The 25,997-nt window shown below is 41.4% G+C and overlaps 1 protein-coding gene across 8 annotated transcripts in view; it reads right to left on the bottom strand.

Annotated features, from left to right (window-relative positions):
* The window catches only part of LOC139757993 (armadillo repeat-containing protein 2), a 128,211-nt gene that overhangs the window by 12,321 nt on the left and 89,893 nt on the right, over positions 1 to 25,997 (bottom strand). For 7 of the 8 annotated variants that reach the window (XM_071678935.1, XM_071678937.1, XM_071678940.1 and 4 more), the window contains 4 exons: positions 19,960 to 20,176; positions 16,694 to 16,807; positions 15,573 to 15,705; positions 12,117 to 12,277 (listed from right to left, as the gene is read on the bottom strand). In XM_071678935.1, the coding sequence (XP_071535036.1) occupies positions 12,117 to 12,277; positions 15,573 to 15,705; positions 16,694 to 16,807; positions 19,960 to 20,176 (625 nt within the window). Of the gene's footprint in view, positions 1 to 2,925; positions 8,553 to 12,116; positions 12,278 to 15,572; positions 15,706 to 16,693; positions 16,808 to 19,959; positions 20,177 to 25,997 lie in introns of those variants that run through there. The other variant, XM_071678941.1, reaches the window with a different exon arrangement.

The following is a 25,997-nucleotide window of genomic DNA, read 5'->3' as shown; positions in this document are numbered from 1 at the left end:
TATACTTAATCAGTGTCTCCAACTTTAGCGAGGTAGCGCAAGGAAACAGACGAAAGAATAGCCCTACCCACCCACATACACATGTATATACATAAATGCCCACACACACACACACATATACATAACTATACATTTCAAAGTATACATACTTATACATACACATACATTTCAACATATACATACACAGACATATACATATATACACATGTACATATTCATACATGCTGCCTTCATCCATTTCCGTCACCACCCCGCCACACATGAAATAGCATCCCCCCCCCCCAGCTAGGCAGCACAAGGAACAGACAAAAAAGGCCACATCTGTTCACACTCAGTCTCTAGCTGTCATGTGTAATGCACCGAAACCACAGTTCCCTTTCCACATCTAGGCCCCACAAAACTTTCCATGGTTTACCCCAGACACTTCACATGCCCTGGTTCATTCCACTGACAGCACGTCGACCCCGGTATATCACTTCGTTCCAATTCACTCTATTCCTTGCATGCCTTTCACCCTCCTGTATGTTCAGGCCCAGATCACTCAAAATCTTTTTCACTCCATCCTTTCACCTCCAATTTGGTCTCCCGCTTCTACTTCCCTCCACCTCTGACACATATATCCTCTTTGTCAATCTTTCCTCACTCATTCTCTCCATGTGTCCAAACCATTTCAACACACCCTCATCTGCTCTCTTAACCACACTCTTTTTATTTCCACACATCTCTCTTACCATTTAATTATTACTCCATCAAACCACCTCACACCACATACTGTCCTCAAACATTTCATTTCCAACACATCCGCCCTCCTCTGCACAACCCAATCTATAGCCCGTGCCTCGCAACCACATATCATTGTTGGAACCACTATTCCTTCAAACATACCCATTTTTGTTCTCCAAGAAAACATTCTCACCTTCCACACATTTTTCAACGCTTCCAGAACCTTGGCTCTCTCCCACCCTGTAGCTCACTTCCACTTCCATGGTTCCATCCACTGCTAAGTCCACTCCCAGATATCTATAGCACTTCACTTCCTCCATTTTTCTCCATTCAAACTTACCTCCCAATTAATTTGTCCCTCAACCCTACTAAACCTAATAACCTTGCTCTTATTCACATTTACTCTCAACTTTCTTCTTTCACACACTTTACCAAACTCAGCCACCAACTTCTGCAGTTTCTCGCCCGAATCAGCCACCGTTCTATCATCAGCAAACAACAACTGACTAACCTCCAAAGCCCTCTCATCCACACCCTGCATATTTGCCCCTCTCTCCAAAACTCTTGCATTCATCTCCCTAACCACTCTACCCATAAACAAATTAAACAACCATGGTGACATCACGCACCCCTGCTGCAAACTGAGATTCACTGGGAACCAATCACATTCCTCTCTTCCTACTCACACATGTCTTAAACCCTTTGTAAAAACTTTTCACTGCTACTAGAAACTTGCATCCCACACTATATACTCTTAAAACCTTCCTCAAAGGATTTCTATACACCTTATCATATGCCTTCTCCAGATCCATTAATGCTACATAAGAATCCATCTGTTTTTCTAAGGATTTCTCACACATTCTTCAAAGCAAAAACCTGGTCCACACACCCTCTACCACTTCTGAAACCACACTGCTCTTCCTCAATCTGATGCTCTGTACATGCCTCTACCCTCTCAATCAATACCCTCCCATATAATTTCCCAGGAATACTCAACAAACTTACGCCTCTGTAATTTGAACACTCACATTTATCCCTTTCCCTTTGCATGATGGTACTAAGCATGCATTCCGCCAATCCTCAGGCACTTCATCATGATCCATACATACAATGAATATCCTTATCAACCAATCAACAACACAGTCAACCCTTGTTTTTTTTTTTATAAATTCCATTGCAATACCATCCAAACCTGTCGCCTTGCTGGCTTTCATCTTCCGCAAAGCTTTTCCTGCCTCTTCTCTGTTCACCAAACCATTATCCATGACCCTCTCATTTCGCACACCACCTCGAGCAAAATACCCCATATCTGCCACTCTATTGTCAAACACATTTAGCAAACCTTCAAAATATTCACTCCATCTCCTCCACACTACATCACTACTTGTCATTACCTCCCATCAATAATAATAATATTTATATATTTATTATACTTTGTCGCTGTCTCCCGCGTTTGCGAGGTAGCGCAAGGAAACAGACGAAAGAAATGGCCCAACCCCCCCCCCCCCATACACATGTATATACATACGTCCACACATGCAAATATACATACCTACACAGCTTTCCATGGTTTACCCCAGACGCTTCACATGCCTTGATTCAATCCACTGACAGCACGTCAACCCCGGTATACCACATCGCTCCAATTCACTCTATTCCTTGCCCTCCTTTCACCCTCCTGCATGTTCAGGCCCCGATCACACAAAATCTTTTTCACTCCATCTTTCCACCTCCAATTTGGTCTCCCTCTTCTCCTCGTTCCCTCCACCTCCGACACATATATCCTCTTGGTCAATCTTTCCTCACTCATTCTCTCCATGTGCCCAAACCACTTCAAAACACCCTCTTCTGCTCTCTCAACCACGCTCTTTTTATTTCCACACATCTCTCTTACCCTTACGTTACTCACTCGATCAAACCACCTCACACCACACATTGTCCTCAAACATCTCATTTCCAGCACATCCATCCTCCTGCGCACAACTCTATCCATAGCCCACGCCTCGCAACCATACAACATTGTTGGAACCACTATTCCTTCAAACATACCCATTTTTGCTTTCCGAGATAATGTTCTCGACTTCCATACATCCTTCAAGGCCCCCAGAATTTTCGCCCCCTCCCCCACCCTATGATCCACTTCCGCTTCCATGGTTCCATCCGCTGCCAGATCCACTCCCAGATATCTAAAACACTTCACTTCCTCCAGTTTTTCTCCATTCAAACTCACCTCCCAATTGACTTGACCCTCAACCCTACTGTACCTAATAACCTTGCTCTTATTCACATTTACTCTTAACTTTCTTCTTCCACACACTTTACCAAACTCAGTCACCATATTAATATTAATCGAGAATTTACTTTCTTACATTCTATCACATACTCCCACAACTCCTGTTTCAGGAGTACTGCTACTCCCCTTGCTCTTGTCCTCTCACTAACCCCTGACTTTACTCCCAAGACATTCCCAAACCACTCTTCCCCTTTACCCTTGAGCTTCGTTTCACTCAGACCCAAAACATCCAGGTTCCTTTCCTCAAACATACTACCTATCTCTCCTTTTTTCACATCTTGGTTACATCCACACACATTTAGACACCCCAGTCTGAGCCTTCGAGGAGGATGAGCACTCCCCGCGTGACTCCTTCTGTTTCCCATTTTAGAAAGTTAAAAAAATACAAGGAGGGGAGGATTTCTGGCCCCCCGCTCCCATCCCCTCTAGTCGCCTTCTACGACACACGAGGAATGCGTGGGAAGTATTCTTTCACCCCTATCCCTAGGGATAAACTGAAAGTTGATGGAGAGAGATGGGTGATTATTGGTGCATATGCACCTGGGCATGAGAAGAAAGATCATGAGAGGCAAGTGTTTTGGGAGCAGCTGAATGAGTGTGTTAGTGGTTTTGATGCACGAGACCGGGTTATAGTGATGGGTGATTTGAATGCAAAGGTGAGTAATGTGGCAGTTGAGGGAATAATTGGTATACATGGGGTGTTCAGTGTTGTAAATGGAAATGGTGAAGAGCTTGTAGATTTATGTGCGGAAAAAGGACTGGTGATTGGGAATACCTGGTTTAAAAAGTGAGATATACATAAGTATGCGTATGTAAGTAGGAGAGATGGCCAGAGAGCGTTATTGGATTACGTGTTAATTGACAGGCGCATGAAAGAGAGACTTTTGGATGTTAATGTGCTGAGAGGTGCAACTGGAGGGATGTCTGATCATTATCTTGTGGACGCTAAGGTGAAGATTTGTATGGGTTTTCAGAAAAGAAGAGTGAATGTTGGGGTGAAGAGGGTGGTGAGAGTAAGTGAGCTTGGGAAGACTTGTGTGAGGAAGTACCAGGAGAGACTGAGTACAGAATGGAAAAAGGTGAGAACAAAGGAGGTAAGGGGAGTGGGGGAGGAATGGGATGTATTTAGGGAATCAGTGATGGCTTGCGCAAAAGATGCTTGTGGCATGAGAAGAGTGGGAGGTGGGTTGATTAGAAAGGGTAGTGAGTGGTGGGATGAAGAAGTAAGATTATTAGTGAAAGAGAAGAGAGAGGCATTTGGACGATTTTTGCAGGGAAAAAATGCAATTGAGTGGAAGATGTATAAAAGAAAGAGACAGGAGGTCAAGAGAAAGGTGCAAGAGGTGAAAAAGAGGGCAAATGAGAGTTGGGGTGAGAGAGTGTCATTAAATTTTAGGGAGAATAAAAAGATGTTCTGGAAGGAGGTAAATAAAGTGCGTAAGACAAGGGAGCAAATGGGAACTTCAGTGAAGGGTGCAAATGGGGAGGTGATAACAAGTAGTGGTGATGTGAGAAGGAGATGGCGTGAGTATTTTGAAGGTTTGTTGAATGTTTGATGACAGAGTGGCAGATATAGGGTGTTTTGGTCGAGGTGGTGTGCAAAGTGAGAGGGTTAGGGAAAATGATTTGGTAAACAGAGAAGAGGTAGTAAAAGCTTTGCGGAAGATGAAAGCCGGCAAGGCAGCAGGTTTGGATGGTATTGCAGTGGAATTTATTAAAAAAGGGGGTGACTGTATTACTGACTGGTTGGTAAGGTTATTTAATGAAATGTATGACTCATGGTGAGGTGCCTGAGGATTGGCAGAATGTACAGTGCCATTGTACAAAGGCAAAGGGGATAAGAGTGAGTGCTCAAATTACAGAGGTATAAGTTTGTTGAGTATTCCTGGTAAATTATATGGGAGGGTATTGATTGAGAGGGTGAAGGCATATACAGAGCATCAGATTGGGGAAGAGCAGTGTGGTTTCAGAAGTGGTAGAGGATGTGTGGATCAGGTGTTTGCTTTGAAGAATGTATGTGAGAAATACTTAGAAAAGCAAATGGATTTGTATGTAGCATTTATGGATCTGGAGAAGGCATATGATAGAGTTGATAGAGATGCTCTGTGGAAGGTATTAAGAATATATGGTGTGGGAGGCAAGTGTTAGAAGCAGTGAAAAGTTTTTATCGAGGATGTAAGGCATGTGTAAGTGTAGGAAGAGAGGAAAGTGATTGGTTCTCTGTGAATGTAGGTTTGCGGCAGGGGTGTGTGATGTCTCCATGGTTGTTTAATTTGTTTATGGATGGGGTTGTTAGGGAGGTAAATGCAAGAGTTTTGGAAAGAGAGGCAAGTATGAAGTCTGTTGGGGATGAGAGAGCTTGGGAAGTGAGTCAGTTGTTGTTCGCTGATGATACAGCGCTTGTGGCTGATTCATGTGAGAAACTGCAGAAGCTGGTGACTGAGTTTGGTAAAGTGTGTGAAAGAAGAAAGTTAAGAGTAAATGTGAATAAGAGCAAGGTTATTAGGTACAGTAGGGTTGAGGGTCAAGTCAATTGGGAGGTAAGTTTGAATGGAGAAAAACTGGAGGAAGTAAAGTATTTTTGATATCTGGGAGTGGATCTGGCAGCGGATGGAACCATGGAAGCAGACGAAAATTCTGGGAGCCTTGAAGAATGTGTGGAAGTCAAGAACATTATCTCAGAAAGCAAAAATGGGTATGTTTGAAGGAATAGTGGTTCCAACAATGTTGTATGGTTGCGAGACGTGGGTTATGGATAGAGTTGTGCGCAGGAGGATGGATGTGCTGGAAATGAGATGTTTGAGGACAATGTGTGGTGTGAGGTGGTTTGATCGAGTAAGTAACGTAAGGGTAAGAGAGATGTGTGGAAATAAAAAGAGCGTGGTTGAGAGAGCAGAAGAGGGTGTTTTGAAATGGTTTGGGCACATGGAGAGAATGAGTGAGGAAAGATTGACCATGAGGATATATGTGTCGGAGGTGGAGGGAACGAGGAGAAGTGGGAGACCAAATTGGAGGTGGAAAGATGGAGTGAAAAAGATTTTGTGTGATTGGGGCCTGAACATGCAGGAGGGTGAAAGGAGGGCAAGGAATAGAGTGAATTGGATCGATGTGGTATACCGGGGTTGACGTGCTGTCAGTGGATTGAATCAGGGCCTGTGAAGCGTCTGGGGTAAACCATGGAAAGCTGTGTAGGTATGTGTATTTGCGTGTGTGGACGTATGTATATACATGTGTATGGGGGTGGGTTGGGCCATTTCTTTCGTCTGTTTCCTTGCGTTACCTCGCAAACGCGGGAGACAGCGACAAAGCAAAAAAAAAAAATAATAATAATAATAATAATAATACAACCCTTTGTGAGGAAAGATTGACCAAGAGGATATATGTGTCGGAGGTGGAGGGAACGAGGAGAAGTGGGAGACCAAATTGGAGGTGGAAAGATGGAGTGAAAAAAGATTTTGTGTGATCGGGGCCTGAACATGCAGGAGGGTGAAAGGAGGGCAAGGAATAGAGTGAATTGGATCGATGTGGTATACCGGGGTTGACGTGCTGTCAGTGGATTGAATCAGGGCATGTGAAGCGTCTGGGGTAAACCATGGAAAGCTGTGTAGGTATGTATATTTGCGTGTGTGGACGTGTATGTATATACATGTGTATGGGGGTGGGTTGGGCCATTTCTTTCGTCTGTTTCCTTGCGCTACCACGCAAACGCGGGAGACAGCGACAAAGAAAAAAAAAAAAAAAAATACAACCCTAGGACCCCATTCTCTGAAAGGGCCCCTGCAACCTCAAGGCTGTGCTACCTCCAATAGCAGGGAAATGATGAAGTCCTTTGGTGTGAGAAGTTCCTCGATAGGACTACACTCTTTTCATCAACAGAAAATCATACAGCCTTGCTGAATATGACTTTTCATTTGCTACATATCCACAGGTAGGGAGAGCTCTGTAATGCCTAGGTAGGGACATGACAGGTGTTTGAACTGAGAGAAGCTGGTGGAGGTGAAGTGTTTTAGATACCTGGGAATAGATACAGCAGCAGATGGAACTATGGGAAAAGAAGTAAACCACAGGGTGGATGAAGGAACAAAGGTCTTTGGCGCACTAAGAAATATGAGGAAAGAGAGGACACTATCTGAGATAATAAACATTAGTATGTTTGATAGCTGCGAGGTGTGGGCTATGGATAGAGTTGTGCGCAGGAGGGTGGATGTGCTGGAAATGAGATGTTTGAGGACAATATGTGGTGTGAGGTGGTTTGATCGAGTAAGTAATAATAGGGTAATAGAGATGTGTGGAAATAAAAAGAGTGTGGTTGAGAGAGCAGAAGAGGGTGTTTTGAAATGGTTTGGTCACATGGAGAAAATGAGCGAGGAAAGATTGACCAAGAGGATGTATGTGTCAGAGGTGGAGGGAACGAGAAGTGGGAGACCAAATTGGAGGTGGAAAGATGGAGTGAAAAAGATTTTGAGTGATCGGGGCCTGAACATGCAGGAGGGTGAAAGGCGTGCAAGGAATAGAGTGAATTGGAACGATGTGGTATACCGGGGTCAACGTGCTGTCAGTGGTTTGAAACAGGGCATGTGAAGTGTCTGGGGTAAACCATGGAAAGTTCTGTGTGGCCTGGATGTGGAAAGGGAGCTGTGGTTTCGGTGCATTATTACATGACAGCTAGAGACTGAGTGTGAACGAATGGGGCCTTTGTTGTCTTTTCCTAGTGCTACCTCGCACACATGAGGGGGAAGGGGGTTGTTATTCCATGTGTGGCGATGGGAATAAATAAAGGCATACTGTATGAATTGTGTACATGTGTAAATATGTATATGTCTGTGTGTGTATATATATGTGTACATTGAGATGTATAGGTATGTATATTTGCGTGTGTGGACGTGTATGTAAATACATGTGTATGTGGGTGGGTTGGGTCATTCTTTCGTCTGTTTCCTTGCGCTACCTCGCTAACGCGGGAGACAATGACAAAGCAAAATAATAATAATAAAAAAAAAATGTTTGATAGAACAGTAGTCCCAATAATGATGTATGGATGTGAAGCATGGGCCTTAGATTAGTATGTATGGATAAGGTTGATGTGTTGAAAATGAAATGTCTGAGGACAATTTATAGTTTGAGGAGGGTCAATTAAATAAGAAATAATTGGGTAAGTGAGAGTTGTTATGGAAAGAAGAGTATGCTTTAGATGGCTTAGTAGGGTATGCTGAAATGATTTAGACATTTGGAGGAGATAAATGAAGAAAGGCTAAATAAGAAGGTACACATGTCAGAAGTGGAAGGAACGAGAAGGGAGAATCAAGTAGGTGGATGGATGAAGTGAAAGATGATTAAAGTGATTGGTACCTGGATAAGTAGGAGGGTATGAGGCATGCATGGGATAAAACACCCTGGAACAATGTCATATACTGTACAAGGGGCAACATACCATACATGGGGTGAACCAGGGCATGTGAAGCAGTCCAGGAAACCCAAGGAAAGTCTACTGGGCTTGGCTGTGATCAATGGGGGCTCTACTTTTGGTGCATTATACCTAAAAGCGAGAGAATGGATGCAAGCAAGAGGCCATACTTCATCTATTCCTAGCACATGCTCACTATACAGGAAGCAGTGAACAAGTACTGAAAAAAAAAGATAATGGCTAACTCATAACTATAGTTGGTACTCATGTGACTAAAGCTTTTCTGAATGTCATTCTCAGGTTATATATACAAGAAAGATTTCCTTAAATTCTAGTGATATTTAAGGTTTGACATCTAAGGTCATTTGATGCTCAAAATGTTTGGAGGATATGATATATATAACTATGCTGAAGGTACCCCTTAAAAATGCATTCCAGTCACTATAATATTTAGAGGACCAGAATTTATACAGTATAGCAGCTGTTGAAATGATGAACCCTACTGCTGCATTCTAAAATTATATATAAGACAGCCTTAGTAATAACCATGATGTTTATCTTTTTTTATTTATTTTGCTTTGTCACTGTCCCCCGCATTAGCGAGGTAGCGCAAGGAAACAGACGAAATAATGGCCAAACCCACCCACATACACGTCCACACACGCAAACATCCATACCTATACATCTCAACGTATACATATATATACACACATAGACATATACATATATACACATGTGCATAATTTATACTGTCTGCCTTTATTCATTCCCATCGCCACCTCGCCACATATGAAATAACAACCCCATCCCCCCTCATGTGTGCGAGGTAGTGCTAGGAAAAGACAACAAAGGCCACATTCATTCACACTCAGTCTCTAGCTGTCATGTAATAATGCACTGAAACCACCTCTCTTTCCACATCCAGGCCCCACACAACTTTCCATGGTTTACCCCAGACGCTTCACATGCCCTGGTTCAATCCCCTGACAGCACGTCGACCCCGATATACCACATCGTTCCAATTTACTCTATTCCTTGCACGCCTTTCACCCTCCTGCATGTTCAGGCCCCGATCACTCAAAATCTTTTTCACTCCATCTTTCCACCTCCAATTTGGTTTACCACTTCTCCTCGTTCCCTCCACCTCTGACACATATATCCTCTTGGTCAATCTTTCCTCACTCATTCTCTCCATGTGAACAAACCATTTCAAAACACCCTCTTCTGCTCTCTCAACCACACTCTTTTTATTACCACACATCTCTCTTACCCTATTATATAATACTTCACTCGATCAAACCACCTCACACCACATATTGTCCTCAAACATCTCATTTCCAGCACATCCACCCTCCTGCGCACAACTCTACCCATAGCCCACGCCTCACAACCATATAACATTGTTGGAACCACTATTCCTTCAAACATACCCATTTTTGCTTTCCGAGATAATGTTCTCAACTTCCACACATTCTTCAAGGCTCCCAGAATTTTCGCCCCCTCCCCCACCCTATGATTCACTTCCGCTTCCATGGTTCCATCCGCTGCTAAATCCACTCCCAGATATCTAAAACACTTCACTTCCTCCAGTTTTTCTCCATTCAAACTTACCTCCCAGTTGACTTGACCCTCAACCCTACTGTACCTAATAACCTTGCTCTTATTCACATTTACTCTCAGCTTTCTTCTTTCACACACTTTACCAAACTCAGTCACCACCTTCTGCAGTTTCTCACATGAATCAGCCACCAGCGCTGTATCATCAGCGAACAACAACTGACTCACTTCCCAAGCTCTCTCATCCCCAACAGACTGCATACTTGCCCCTCTTTCCAAAACTCTTGCATTCACCTCCCTAACAACCCCATCCACAAACAAATTAAACAACTATGGAGACATTACACACTCCTACCGCAAACCTACATTCACTGAGAACCAATCACTTTCCTCTCTTCCTACACATACACATGCCTTACATCCTCGATAAAAACTTTTCACTGCTTCTAACAACTTGCCTCCCACACCATATATTCTTAATACCTTCCACAAAGCACCTCTATCAACTCTATCATATGCCTTCTCCGGATCCATAAATGCTAAATACAAATCCATTTGCTTTCCTAAGTATTTCTCACATACATTCTTCAAAGCAAACACCTGATCCACACATCCTCTACCACTTCTGAAACCACACTGCTCTTCCCCAATCTGATGCTCTGTACATGCCTTCACCCTCTCAATCAATACCCTCCCATATAATTTCCCAGGAATACTCAACAAACTTATACCTCTGTAATTTGAGCACTCACTTTTATCCCCTTTGCCTTTGTACAATAGCACTATGCAAGCATTCTGCCAATCCTCAGGCACCTCATACATTAAATACATACATACATTAAATAACCTTACCAACCAGTCAACAATACAGTCACCCCCTTTTTTAATAAATTCCACTGCAATACCATCCGAACCCGCTGCCTTGCCGGCTTTCATCTTCCGCAAAGCTTTTACTACCTCTTCTCTGTTTACCAAATCATTTTCCCTAACCCTCTCGCTTTGCACACCATCTCGACCAAAACATCCTATATCTGCCACTCAATCATCAAACACATTCAACAAACCTTCAAAATACTCACTCCATCTCCTTTTCACATCACCACTACTTGTTATCACCTCCCCACTAGCCCTTCACTGAAGTTCCCATTTGTTCCCTTGCCTTACGCACTTTATTTATCTCCTTCCAAAACGTCTTTTTATCCTCCCTAAAATTAATGATACTCTCTCACCCCAACTCTCATTTGCCCTCCTTTCCACCTCTTGCACCTTTCTCTTGACCTCCTGTCTCTTTCTTTTATACATCTCCCAGTCATTTGAGATGTTTATAGAACATCTAAAATGTAAATTAGCAGTTTTTAGGAGACAGCTTCCTTATGTTGTATAATATCAGTGTCTAAGATGGTGCTTCCTCTGTTAACTGACTGTAGAGGAGTAACCCTTTAATGTTAAAGTGGGCAGTCATAACTGAATCTTTATATCTACATCTCTGATGTCCATTCCCTCTGGGAACTCCCATCAAGGAGCTAGCCTTGCCAAAGGAGTCTCCACTTACCCCAGTCCTTGCATGCCTCCCTTGCATACATCAATTCATGCATTTCCCCCATTTCTCTCCTTCCTTCCAGTGCTCTTCCACTCTTTTTTCCTGTCACAAGTGGTTTCCTCTCGCATCAACCCCTTTAATTGTACTATCATACACTCTCCAAGTAAACTCCCTGTCTTGCATTCTTTCCACATGCTCAAACCACCTCAAAGTATTACGTTTCACCCACTCTACCTCTCCACAGTTCATTCCCTTTGCATTCCCTGCCATACCAAATCTTTCATACACCATTATTATGAGTAGCCACTGAACTTCATACACTGTTAATATTTTTAGGATGTGATGATGCTGTATTTCACTACAACAGTGGCAACACGTCAGTCTTTTACTAACGGCTTTTGGATTTAAGAATTGTGATTAACAGGGAGACAAACTGTGATTAACAAGGAGACATTCAGCTTAATTTTCTAAATATTTGTCAACTACAAAAACAAGTTTCTTTCTCCGACTTCTGCTGACAAATAACTGTCGAAATTGCTGAAACTCTTACACAAACAAACTTTGCCATCTACAAATTTCACACTCCAGAAGTTCCTTACCTAAAAATTCCTCCAACACATAGATGAGTTTTTCTGTTTCTTTGTGGCCAAGTGCTTCCTCAACATCAGCGGCTGAGGCACAGTAGTTCCATAACACCTGACATGCCAGGCTGCACAGCTGCCAGTCTCCATACCCAAAATACTGAAGCACATCAATCATTCTGTAATCAGGGAGGAAAATTTACATGTAACAAATTCTTCTAATATGGCAACTGTTGATATGGTATGTTTTGAATTATAAGACTGAGCCACAGAGGAAATTAAATGCAAGATTTGAAGTTCAAGTATGGGTAAATTAATTTCAAAATGGATTATGTGAAAAGATATAAGATGCCATGGTATTCAATTTTCATTTTCAACTTGTTTGCTTCTCCCACCTTAGCAAGGTAGCATGAGGAAGAGATAACCAAATCTTTAAGGGCAATCCTTACCTAGTTGCTCCTACTTATGCTTTAGACAATGATCATAAAAGAAGTGAGGATTTCCAGCCAGAACCCCCACCCCTTCCTGCCCAGTTTAGTTGCCTTCTATGACTCCTAAACAAACACAAATAGTATTCTTTCTTCACCATCCCCTTTTATATTGTATCACCTATGACTTGTGTTTGTTCAGTATATTCCATAATTCAACAGTGATCCTCTCACAATCTTCACACATCACTATATTCATATTCAAGGTAACACCTGTCATCCCCATACAATTTCCCTTCACCCTGCCAAATATGATTTTACCAACACATTTAAGCATGGTAGTTCATGCAGAATCTTCAAATATCTAATCATTACTAGTGTCAAAATATGAGAATTTTCACAGCAGTTCTAAAGCTGATTCCACAAAAACACTAATCAATTTTTATACTGCATAACGCATGCATACAGGGCACTGGAGTGATGTGGTATACAGGAGCAATGTACTGACATAACTGAACCAGGGCGTTTAAACTAGTTGGGGGAAAGGTCTGTGGGGTCTGGTTGTGCGCAGGAGGCTGTAGGTTTGGTGCATTTCAAAGGACAGCTAGAGAATGTATGTGAGCAAATGAGGCCTTTGCTGCTATTTATGATGCTACTACACTGATATGGGAAACAGCAAACAAGAATGGAAGTAATATATATTTTTTAAACAAAAGATCTCGCAGCTACACACTCATTTCGCCAGTGGTGTTATCTGCAGGGCATGTGAAACGTCTGGGGTAAACCATGGAAAGGTCTGTGGGACCTACATGTGGATAGGAAGCTGTGGTTTCGGTGCACTACACCTGACAGCTAGAGACTGAGTGTGAACGAATGTGGCCTTTTTTTTTTTTTTTTTTTTTTTTTTTTTTTTTTTTTTTTTTTGTGGTGCTACCTCGCTCAGGCAGGGGGTGGTGGTGCTGTTTCCTGTGGGGCAGGGTGGTGCTGGCATTAATGAAGGTGAGCTAGTATGAATATGTACATGTGTATACATGTATATGGTTGTGTATGGGTAAGTATATGTATGTATATGTTGATATGTATATGTATTTGTATGTATATGTACATGTAAGAATGTGTATATGAGTGAATGGGTCTTTCTTCATTTGTTTCCGGGTACTACCTCACTGACACGGGAAATGGCGATCAAGTATAATGTTGCTAACTGTAAAACTTGGTATATAGTACGGTACTGTCCTATCAGTACTCCCTAAGGCTGCAATTTCTTTATGTTTACATTAGCATGTTTTATAAATATTTGTTTCTATCTATCTACATTTTTGATGCCTGTTCAATTGGAACTCCCACAAGGGAATAGCAACAGCAACAGAATCTCCATAACTAGAGAACTCTAGTGCTGCTTCTTAGCCTTTAGTGCTGTATTTGCAGAGGCTCCTACTTTCAATCTTCATTAAAAGTTTGCAGTACTATATTCCACAGGCTTAACAGTTACCTACAAAGACAGCCATATCTTCTTGTTTTTATGGTATTCATTCTCTTCTTGAACTTAGATATTACTGTTTCTTAAGCCAACCCTTCCCTAGTCTTTCACTCATTTAGTTCTGAACAGTCAACACTATAAAACTAGCCTGAGTAAGACAGGCAAACACATGACAAAAAATACCCTAGTTGTGTTTAATACATGCAAAAATAACTGTCCTGAGGGTGTGTGAGAAAACTAATCAAGAACACAAGTATGAACATCTGTTAAAGGGTTACAACTATGCCCACCCCATGAAGTAATGGTGCGCTAGTCCTCTACCTGAGCTGTGTTACATTGTCTGTCTCTATCACCGAGTCACTGAGGATACTGGAAGATTCACTCTGATTTATTTATGATTAAGTTATCTCTTCTGCGATTTGGCTTACTGTTGTGTTAATGAAGTTATTTTTTTTCTATGATGACACTGCTTATTTTTGAGGTACAATAATAACAGTAGTGAAACTACAGTTCTTACTTGTGGGCTCACATTAACATCAGATCTACCATGTTAATGTCTAAAGGCAATGATATGTGCTTTTCTGAATGAAATACGGTTTGTTGGTCATTTAGTACTACCTATTATCATCATGCAATCCCAAGGCCTATGTCATGGGGATCCTGAAGCTCCCAGGTTGCGTTCCACACAAGATCAGGGAAATTGAGGAATTCTTTGGAGCAAAAAGGTCCTTAATGAGACTGTGCTCCTTTCAGTCCATTGAAAATAATACAGCCTAACCGAAGATGAGTGATCACTCATGTTGTAACCACTTATAGACAGAGTCAAGTCACACCAGTAATTTGTTACAAACGTTTTAGTGGAAACATACAAAGGATACAAAACCCACTGGCAGTACCAATGTCAACATTAAACTCAGCCAAGTGAACTTATGAATTTTCTGATTACTAACAATAGCATATAAAAACAATGTTTCATTAATATTTCTTTCTTCAAGAATAAAAACTCCCTTAATGAACCCTGTACATACCCAAGTCCTCTCCTTCCTGAGCTAGTTAGTGTCAGAGACACAAACAATGACCTGACTCACACTCATACAATCATAAGCTGTTACATCCAGTGTACAAAAATGCAGCACCTACCATCCACAGCCAAGCCCCAAATACTACCCCACTATTTATTTTCATTGCTTCATATGCTCTGGTTCAGCCAACTGAAAAATCATCCCCCAATCCATATACTACATTGCTCCAACTCATTCTATCCAATGTACAACTCTCATATTCTAGAATGTTCATGCCCTGATACCCCAAAGCCTATTTCACTCTATTCTTCCAGCTCTTTTTTGGTCTCCCTTTCACCACCTTCTTTCCACTTCTAACAAGTAGATCCACTGTGTCATTCTCTTCACTCATCCTCTCATATGGCCCAATCATTTCAAGACACCCTAGTTATCAAAACTACATGATTTCAATCATGTAAAATTTCAGAAATTATTTTATTATGAGAATGTTTAGTTGTCTAATTCATTATGAAATCATGGGTACATATGAAGTGATCCATCATACCTGAGAACACCATTTTCAGTTTTGAATATTGATCTTCTGGATGCATCAGACATTAGGTTAACAAGAACTCCAGCACACACATAAACCAGCTCTCGGGAGTCACAGTCAAGCATCTCAACCAAAATCTCCAACACTGCAGGAAGAAGAAAGGCATGAATTGTATTATCAAATCCAGGAAAACTTCAATTACGAGAAAGTGAAAAAGTCATCACAATTACCTATAAAATAATATCAATACATCTGTAGTGAAAGGCAGTTTTACATTACTCACTACTGCTCCAACTATCAAGCACAGAGGAATATAAAAGGCTTGTTATTTCCATATCAAATCCCTGTGAACAACCATTAATAAGAAATACAATCCCTGTGAACAACCATTAATAAGAAATACAGTCATTAAAATCAGATATCTAATGTAAGCAAATTTGTTAATAACTTGGGCAAGAACTGATAACAATCATGTTGCACTGCAGGACAATCCCAACAGCAATGTTCATATAAGGGTTTCTCGTCTTTAAAATGAATTGGTATTATGATTGCAGTCTCAAGACAAATGCAGCATCCCATTTTCAGAGCATGAAATCTTCTATAACTTGAAACAAGCAGATTATTAGTCTTGATAGAAAAAAAACAAAAAAACTTACTAAATCCTTGATTTAATAAACCTCGATATAACAGATTTCAGGTTTAACTCTCATTTGCCCTCTTTTTCAACCCCGGCACCTTCCTCTCGATCTCCTGCTACTTTCTCTTAAACATATCCCAATCATTTGCACTCCTTCCTTGTAAGTACTGCCCAAATGCCTCTTTTTCTCTAAAAACTTTTCTTCTTCAACTACACTTCAACTAAGTTACTCTTGATTTAACGAACACCCCTTCCCCCTATTAGTCCATTAAATTGAGGATTTGCTGTCCTTTCCTTCAGTAGAGGAAAGATATGAAAACTAAGTATACATCTGGTATAATACAGGAAGGAGTTACAGATTCTTGGTTCAGGTTAATAGTGAAGCAAAGATGGAAAAAAAAAGGGTGTATTGGCTAGCAAGTTGTAGTTGTGAGGGTGAAGAAATGAGCAATGACAGGGAAAAACTAAAGGAGGGTCACAACAAGAGTAAACCAACCAGCTCTCTTGGTGAGTATGTCACGGATATCCTTGAAGTGCGTCAAGTTCCCAAAGACTCTGATGGTCTCCACGAGTCCCTCAACATGGTCCATGGGCAGCATGTCACAAAGACCTGCAGTGAAAAGGGTGACAAACGAGTTACACACAAGTCAACATAAAGATGAAAGATCGTATCATAAGGTTAAAGATAAAAGATTACAAGCAACACATCATAAATTAGTAGTCTAATACACACATCAAACATTAGTGTACGTCACAAGTCATTATACTAGTCACAAGTCACAGTAAAATTCAAAAGGTAGTACACAGGTACAGGTTACAAGACAATGAGCAAGTCATAGGTTAGCAAAAGGTCATAGGTTAGTGCAAAGATTACATGTTAGCATATAGGTCACCTGTCAATGCACTGGCTGCAGATTGGATAAACTTCACAGGTCATATGTGCATATACTGATAGAAAATGTGTGTGTATTTTTGAAAGTTTTGTATGGATAACAGTGTGCTGTAACTGTTCTTCAGTCATTGAACTTGTCGCATTTAGTGTCACATTCAGTGTAAGGTAACTACTTACACATTTAGTATTAGGTTACTACTTATACATTTAGTGTAAGGCTAATGTTACCGCACGCCTCACAAGTTAACAGATCATGGGTAACTGACCAGTCATCAGTTTATAGCTAATTCTGTGTTCCCAGATCAATTTAAAGACCATAGGTCAGACAGCACAAGCCATACTTGCTAGTCTCATCAATCTCAGTTACAACCTCACAACCAGCAATTACATTCTGAGAAGAAGACATCACTTCACAGTTGTTCAGTTTCCTTTCTGTGGCTTTAATCATCATAACTCACTCCAGTCCTTTCCACATTCTTTGCATGTTCAGGAAGCTATGTTTCCTTCTTCTATAATATCCTTCAGTGAATTCAGTCACCAGTTCTCTAGTAAATCTCTCACTCTTCGCTCTTTTGACCACCTGTGCTTAATTACCTATTTGTGCTGTACGGGGAGGAATTCTACACTCATGAGGTCCTATCTTTTAAATGTTATCATATAACTTTGAAAAAGTTTAGTATGCTATTCACATCTACAATTTCATACTCAGTTTATTCAATTCATTCACTTCCCTTGCACTGTAAAAATAATTCTTTACATCTTCATTAACAAGTTTTTATCTTAATTTCATGGTTTGTCCTCTGGTTGTTCTAATCTTGTATTGTGGTTAAAAAATTAACATCACTTCTTACTCTTCTGTCTATTGTGGTTGACAAATTCAAGGCCTCTAACTTTTCCCTATAACTCAGCTCTCTTAACTCTGGTACCATCTTTGTTGCCCTCCTTTGGATTTTCTCATTTGTTTTCTATGCTTTTTAGGTGTGATGACAAAACTTGAGAAGCTCAATCAAGTTTTGGCCTAATGTAAGATATGAACAGCTTGCTGAATGTCTCCTTATCCATACACTTGAATGCTTTTCCAATATTTGTCAGCAGATAGCTCATCTTGTAATTATTCTTAGGTAACGGGTTAGGGGCGGTTTCTACTCCCATGATACTTTCACACAGACTCCTGGAGCTTATTTTTTGCTAGATAATATTCATATTGATACCCTCTTTCTCTATGTCCCACTCTAATTCCTTTACATTTACTCAGGATGAATTTCAATGATTATGTATCACTCCAGTTTAGGGCTTGTTTAGGTTCCCTTTTCGGTTCATGCTGTCCTCCTCACTTTACACCTCCCTTATGACTTTGGCATTATTGTCCTCCTCACTTTACACCTCCCTTATGACTTTGGCATTATATCAAAACATTAAGGTAGGAGTCCAATCATTTCAGAAAGTCATTCATGTAGTTAAGACATTGGTGATATCAACCCATTTCCAGAAGGCTCCTCTGACATGAGTCCTTCTCTTCCAATAAAACTATATTCCATCAGAGGAGCCTCCAAAGTATTTTTGCCTTAAGATCCAGCTCCTTTCCAAACCTCCTACATGACAGTCTCAAATGATTTCAGGCAGTGTAAATACAGACTAACCACCCACCCCACCTTCTCCTCTGTCTATAAGAGACTTATTCAATCTAAGAGGTCCGTTTTGCATGATCTTTCCCTGAAACCATGGCCTCTCTCATTTAGGTAGTTTCTCCTGTGCCAGACCTCACCCATATGCCTTCAGATTATTATATTTCCAGTACTTTAAAATATCATGTCCATCACAGAGAACAGTCTGTAGTTCATTGCCTTTTCCTGATAACTTTTCTGATAAAATATTTGCCCTTTTTCCAATCCTTTAGCACTTTGCCTTTCTCTAGTGACTTTTTGAACATCAGTTCAAATGGTTTATCAAGTTTATTTGCACATTATTTGGCACATATAGTGAAGTTTCATCTAAACCATGAGCCTTGACATTGTTTCAAATGGTTTATCAAGCTTATTTGCACTCTATTTAGCACACAGGGTGAAGTTTCATCTAAACCATGAGCCATGTATGAGTCAAAACCCTTTAGTATTTTGTTAATGTCATTTCTTAATATTACAATGCTTTTTTAGACCTCCTCCCTATACCATCTTGCTTGGGGCCTTTGTGTCTTCCACTGTGAAAATACTTTTGAACTTGTCATTCAGTTCTTCACATACCCTCACATCATCCTCTACAACTCTTCCCTTAGCCTGATTAGCTGCTCTTTAAGTGATGACTCATGAATTTACTGAAAAATTTTAGACTTTCTCCTGCCTTGTCCCTAATGAAATTTTTTGAGTTTCTTTGTTCCTACTCTTTCATCTTGCTATACTCATTCCTTCTCTCTTATACCATGCAAATGCTGGCTGGATGGAGTGTTGCCTGTATCATCTCCGATGAACATCTCAAAGCTCCTTTGCTTATGGACATCGTTTATTGAACTGTGTCTTTCTCAATATTCCTTTTGTATTTGAGGTTATAAGTAACTACCTTCCCCCAACTTCGAATATCACATAACCTTTCGCCACAATGCCCTGGTTCCTGGCTCCTGAACATTATTTCCTAATTTAGAAATTAAGTTCTGTGTCTTTCTGGCAATGAAATCCCCTCTTCACTCATCCTTGCTCTTTTAACATCTTCATTTACCATATAATCAAACATGAACATTACTTTAACACTTTTTCTTAATGATGTATTACATATGATATTCTCACTTTCCAAGCTAGTGTATGTGTGTGTGTGTGTGTGTGTGTGTGTTACTACTTGCATTTTCTAACAACCCTCATCCATACACTCCTAAGCCTTACATTCTGCCAGCTGTGTGTGTAGAGCAGAGATGGGTTGGTCACGGGTGTAGAAGGTCAGGTTATTCAGTGTGGCCAAGGCTGACAACACCAGCTCCTCACTCTCGTCCACAGCCTTGTGTTGTAGTACTGAGATCAGCAAGGAGAGACATGTGCGAGACCGTGCTAGTACCGGCCCCACACGCGCGTGTACAGACACATTAGCCAACACTCGAATCAACTGTGAAGTACAAGTTAATGTATTGATAGATTTACTACTAAAACAAGGAACATAATCCAACATGACTGAGAACCTCATTCTCATTCTTAACTCTCTCTCTCTCTCTCTCTCTCTCTCTCTCTCTCTCTCTCTCTCTCTCTCTCTCTCTCTCTAAAGCATCTGGGGTAAACCATGGAAAGTTCTGTGGGGCCTAGATGTGGAAAGGGAGCTGTGGTTTCGGTGCATTATACATGACAGCCAGAGACTGAGTGTGAGCGAATGTGGCCTTTGTTGTCTTTTCCTAGTGCTACCTCGCGCATATGAGGGAGGAGGGGGTTGTAATTTCATGTGTGGCGGGGTGGCGATGGGAATGAATAAAGGCAGACAGTATGAATTATGTACATGTATGTATATGTCTGTGTGTGTATATATATGTATACGTTGAGATGTATAGGTATGTATATTTGCATGTGTGGACGTGTATGTAGGTGGGTTGGGCCATTCTTTCGTCTGTTTCCTTGCGCTACCTCACTAACGCGGGAGACAGCAACAAAGCAAAATAAATAAACAATATATATTTTTTTTTCTTTCTTATACTTTGTTGCTGTCTCCCGTGTCAGCGAAGTAGTGCAAGGAAACAGACGAACGAATGGCCCAACCCACCCACATACACATGTATATACATACACGTCCACACACTCAAATATACATACCTATGCATCTCAACGTATACATATATATATACACACAGACATATACATATATACACATGTACATAATTCATACTCTCTGCCTTTATTCATTCCCGTCGCCACCCCGCCACACATGAAATAACAACCCCCTCCACCCGCATGTGTGCAAGGTATCGCTAGGAAAAGACAACAAAGGCCACATTCGCTCACACTCAGTCTTTAGCTGTCATGTATAATGCACCGAAACCACAGCTTCCTTTCTACATCCAGGCCCCACAAAATTTTCCATGGTTTACCACAGACACTTCACATGCCCTGGTTCAATCCACTGACAGCATGTTGAACCCAGTATACCACATCGTTCCAATTCACTCTATTCCTTGCACACCTTTCACCCTCCCACATGTTCAGGCCCCGATCGCTCAAAATCTTTTTCACTCCATCTTTCCACCTCCAATTTGGTCTCCCACTTCTCCTCGTTCCCTCCACCTCTGACACATATATCCTCTTTGTCAATATTTCCTCACTCATTCTCTCCATGCGAACAAACCATTTCAAAATACCCTCTTCTGCTCTCTCAACCATACTCTTTTTATTGCCAAACATCTCTCTTACCCTTTCATTACTTATTCGATCAAACCACCTTACACCACATACTCTTATTTTTTTTATTGCCACACATCTCTCTTACCCTTTCATTACTTAATCAAACCACCTCACACTACATATTGTCCTCAAACATCTCATTTCCAACATATCCACCCTCCTCCACACAACTCTATCTATAGCCCATGCCTTACAACCATATAACATTGTTGGAACCACTATTCCTTCAAATATACCCATCTTTTCTTTCTGAGATAATATTCTCGCCTTCCAAACATTTTTCAACGCTCCCAGAACTTTCACCCCCTCCCCCACCCTGTGAGTCACTTCCGCTTCCATGGTTCCATCCGGTGCCAAATCCACTCCCAGATATCTAAAACACTTCACTTCCTCCAATTTTTCCCTATTCAAACATACCTCCCAATTGACTTGGCCCTCAACGCTACTGTACCTAATAATCTTGCTCTTCTTCACATTTACCCTCAGCTTTCTTCTTTCACACACCTTACCAAACTCAGTCACCAGCTTCTGCAGTTTCTCACCCGAATCAGCCACCAGCGCTGTATCATCAGCGAACAACAACTGACTCACTTCCCAAGCCCTCTCATCCACAACAGACTGCATACGTCCCCCTCTCTCCAAAACTCTTGCATTCACCTCCCTAACAACCCCATCCATAAACAAATAAAACAACCATGGAGACATCACGCACCCCTGCCGCAATCCGACATTCACCGAGAACCAATCACATTCCTCTCTTTCTACTCGTACACATGCCTTACATCCTCAATAAAAGCTTTTCACCACTTCTAACAACTTGCCTCCCACACCATATATTCTTAATACCTTCCACAGAGCATCTCTATCAACTCTATCATATGCCTTCTTCAGATCCATAAATGCTACATACAAATCCATTGCATTATTACATGACAGCTAGAGACTCAGTGTGAACGAATGGGGCCTTTGTTGTCTTTTCCTAGTGCTACCTCACACATGAGGGGGGAGGGGGTTGTTATTTCATGTGTGGCGAGGTGGCAATGGGAATGAATAAAGGCAGACAGTATGAATTATGTACATGTGTATATATGTATATGTCTGTGTGTATATATATATATATGTATATGTTGAGATGTTGCGTTGGACGTGTATGTATATACATGTGTATGTGGGTGGGTTGGGCCATTCTTTTGTCTGTTTCCTTGTGCTACCTCGCTAACGCGGGAAACAGTGACAAAGCAAAATAAATATGGATGGGGTTGTTAGGGAGGTAAATGCAAGAGTTTTGGAAAGAGGGGCAAGTATGAAGTCTGTTGGGGATGAGAGAGCTTGGGAAGTGAGTCAGTTGTTGTTCGCTGACGATACAGCGCTGGTGGCTGATTCATGTGAGAAACTGCAGAAGCTGGTGACTGAGTTTGGAAAAGTGTGTGGAAGAAGAAAGTTAAGAGTAAATGTGAATAAGAGCAAGGTTATTAGGTACAGTAGGGTTGAGGGTCAAGTCAATTGGGAGGTGAGTTTGAATGGAGAAAAACTGGAGGAAGTGAAGTGTTTTAGATATCTGGGAGTGGATCTGGCAGCGGATGGAACCATGGAAGCGGAAGTGGATCATAGGGTGGGGGAGGGGGCGAAAATCCTGGGGGCCTTGAAGAATGTGTGGAAGTCGAGAACATTATCTCGGAAAGCAAAAATGGGTATGTTTGAAGGAATAGTGGTTCCAACAATGTTGTATGGTTGCGAGGCGTGGGACTATGGATAGAGTTGTGCGCAGGAGGATGGATGTGCTGGAAATGAGATGTTTGAGGACAATGTGTGGTGTGAGGTGGTTTGATCGAGTGAGTAACGTAAGGGTAAGAGAGATGTGTGGAAATAAAAAGAGCGTGGTTGAGAGAGCAGAAGAGGGTGTTTTGAAGTGGTTTGGGCACATGGAGAGGATGAGTGAGGAAAGATTGACCAAGAGGATATATGTGTCGGAGGTGGAGGGAACAAGGAGAAGAGGGAGACCAAATTGGAGGTGGAAAGATGGAGTGAAAAAGATTTTGTGTGATCGGGGCCTGAACATGCAGGAGGGTGAAAGGAGGGCAAGGAATAGAGTGAACTGGAGCGATGTGGTATACCGGGGTTGACGTGCTGTCAGTGGATTGAATCAGGGCATGTGAGGCGTCTGGGGTAAACCATGGAAAGCTGTGTAGGTATGTATATTTGCGTGTGTGGACGTATGTATATACATGTGTATGGGGGGGGGTTGGGCCATTTCTTTCGTCTGTTTCCTTGCGCTACCTCGCAAACGCGGGAGACAGCGACAAAGTATAATAAAATAAATAATAATAAATAAGATACAAATTCATTTGCTTTTCTAAGTATTTCTCATATACATTCTTCAAAGCAAACACCTGATCCACACATCCTCTACCATTTCTGAAACCACACTGCTCTTCCCCAACCTGATGCTCTGTACATGCCTTCACCCTCTCAATCAATACCCTCCCATATAATTTCCCAGGAATACTTAACAAACTTATACCTCTGTAATTTGAGCACTCACCTTTATCCCCTTTGCCTTTGCACAATGGCACTATGTATGCATTCCGCCAATCCTCAGGCACCTCACCATGAGTCATACATACATTAAATATCCTTACCAACCAGTCAACAACACAGTCACCCCCTTTTTTTTGATAAATTCCACTGCAATACCATCCAAACCTGCTGCCTTGCCAGCTTTCATCTTCTGCAAAGCTTTTACTAACTCTTCTCTATTTACCAAATCATTCGCCCTAACCCTCTCACTTTGCACAGCACCTCGACCAAAAAACTCTATATCTGCCACTCTATCATCTAACACATTCAACAAACCTTTAAAATACTCACTCCATCTCCTCACATCACCACTACTTGTTGTCACCTCTCCATTAGCCCCCCTCACCGATTTTCCCATTTGTTCTCGTCTTACGCACTTTATTTACCCCCTTCCAAAACATCTTTTTATTCTCCCTAAAATTTAATGATACTCTCTCACCCTAACTCTCATTTGCCCTCTTTTTCATCTCTTGCACCTTTCTCTTGACCTCCTGCCTCTTTCTTTTATACATCTCCCAGTCATTTGCACTATTTCCCTGCAAAACCCCTTCAAATGCCTCTCTCTTCTCTTTCACCAATAATCTTACTTCTTCATTCCACCACTCACTACCCTTTCTAATCTGCCCTTCTCCCATGCTTCTCACGCCACAAGCATCTTTTGCACAAGCCATCACTGCTTCCTTAAATACATCCCATTCCTCCCCCACTCCTCTTACGTCCTTTGCTCTCACCTTTTTCCATTCTGCACTCAGTCTCTCCTGGTACTTCCTCACACAAGTCTCCTTCCCAAGCTCACTTACTCTCACCACTCTCTTCACCCCAACATTCTCTCTTCTTTTCTGAAAACCTCTACAAGTCTTTAACTTCGCCTCCACGAGATAATGATCAGACATTCCTCCAGTTGCACCTCTCAGCACATTAACATACAAAAGTCTCTTTCGCACGCCTATCAATTAACACATGATCCAATAACGCTCTCTGGCCATCTCTCCTATTTACATACGTATACTTATGAGTATCTCTCTTTTATTTTATTATACTTTGTTGCTGTCTCCCGTGTTTGCAAGGTAGCGCAAGGAAACAGATGAAAGAATGGCCCAACCCACCCACATACATATGCATCTACATAAATGCCCACACATGCACATATAAATGCCATTAAATTTCAATGTATACATACACAGACATTTAGATATACATATACATAAATAAATAAATAAATTTATCATTTTTTTATTATTTTGCTTTGTCGCTGTCTCCCGCGTTAGCGAAGTCATGCAAGGAAACAGACGAAAGAATGGCCCAACCCACCCACATGCACATTTATATACATACACGTCCACACACGCAAATATACATACCTATACATCTCAATGTATACATATATATACACACACAGACATATACATATATACAAATGTACATAATTCATACTATCTGCCCTTGTTCATTCCCATCGCCACCTGGCCACACATGTGAGGTAGCGCTAGGAAAAGACAACAAAGGCCACATTCGTTCACACTCAGTCTCTAGCTGTTATGTAATAATGCACCGAAACCACAGCTCCCTTTCCACATCCAGGCCCCACAGAACTTTCCATGGTTTACCCCAGACGCTTCACATGCCCTGGTTCAATCCATTGACAGCACATCGACCCCGGTATACCACATCGTTCCAATTCACTCAATTCCTTGCACGCCTTTCACCCTCACTCAAAGTCCTTTTCACTCCATCTTTCCACCTCCAATTTGGTCTCCCACTTGTCATTCCCTTCACCTCTAAAACATATATCCTCTTTGTCTATCTTTCCTCACTCATTCTTTCTGTGTGTCCAAACTATTTCAACACCCTCTTCTGCTCTCTAAACCACACTCTATTTATTAACACACATCTCTCTAACCCTTTCATTACTTACTTGACCAAACCACCTCATACCATATATTGCCCTCAAACATTTAATTTCCAAC

This window comes from Panulirus ornatus, chromosome 29, assembly GCF_036320965.1.
Source record: "Panulirus ornatus isolate Po-2019 chromosome 29, ASM3632096v1, whole genome shotgun sequence".
Taxonomy (NCBI): domain Eukaryota; kingdom Metazoa; phylum Arthropoda; class Malacostraca; order Decapoda; family Palinuridae; genus Panulirus; species Panulirus ornatus.
The sequence above is the reverse complement of the archived record's forward strand: the minus strand, read 5'-3'. Positions and strand labels throughout refer to the sequence as shown.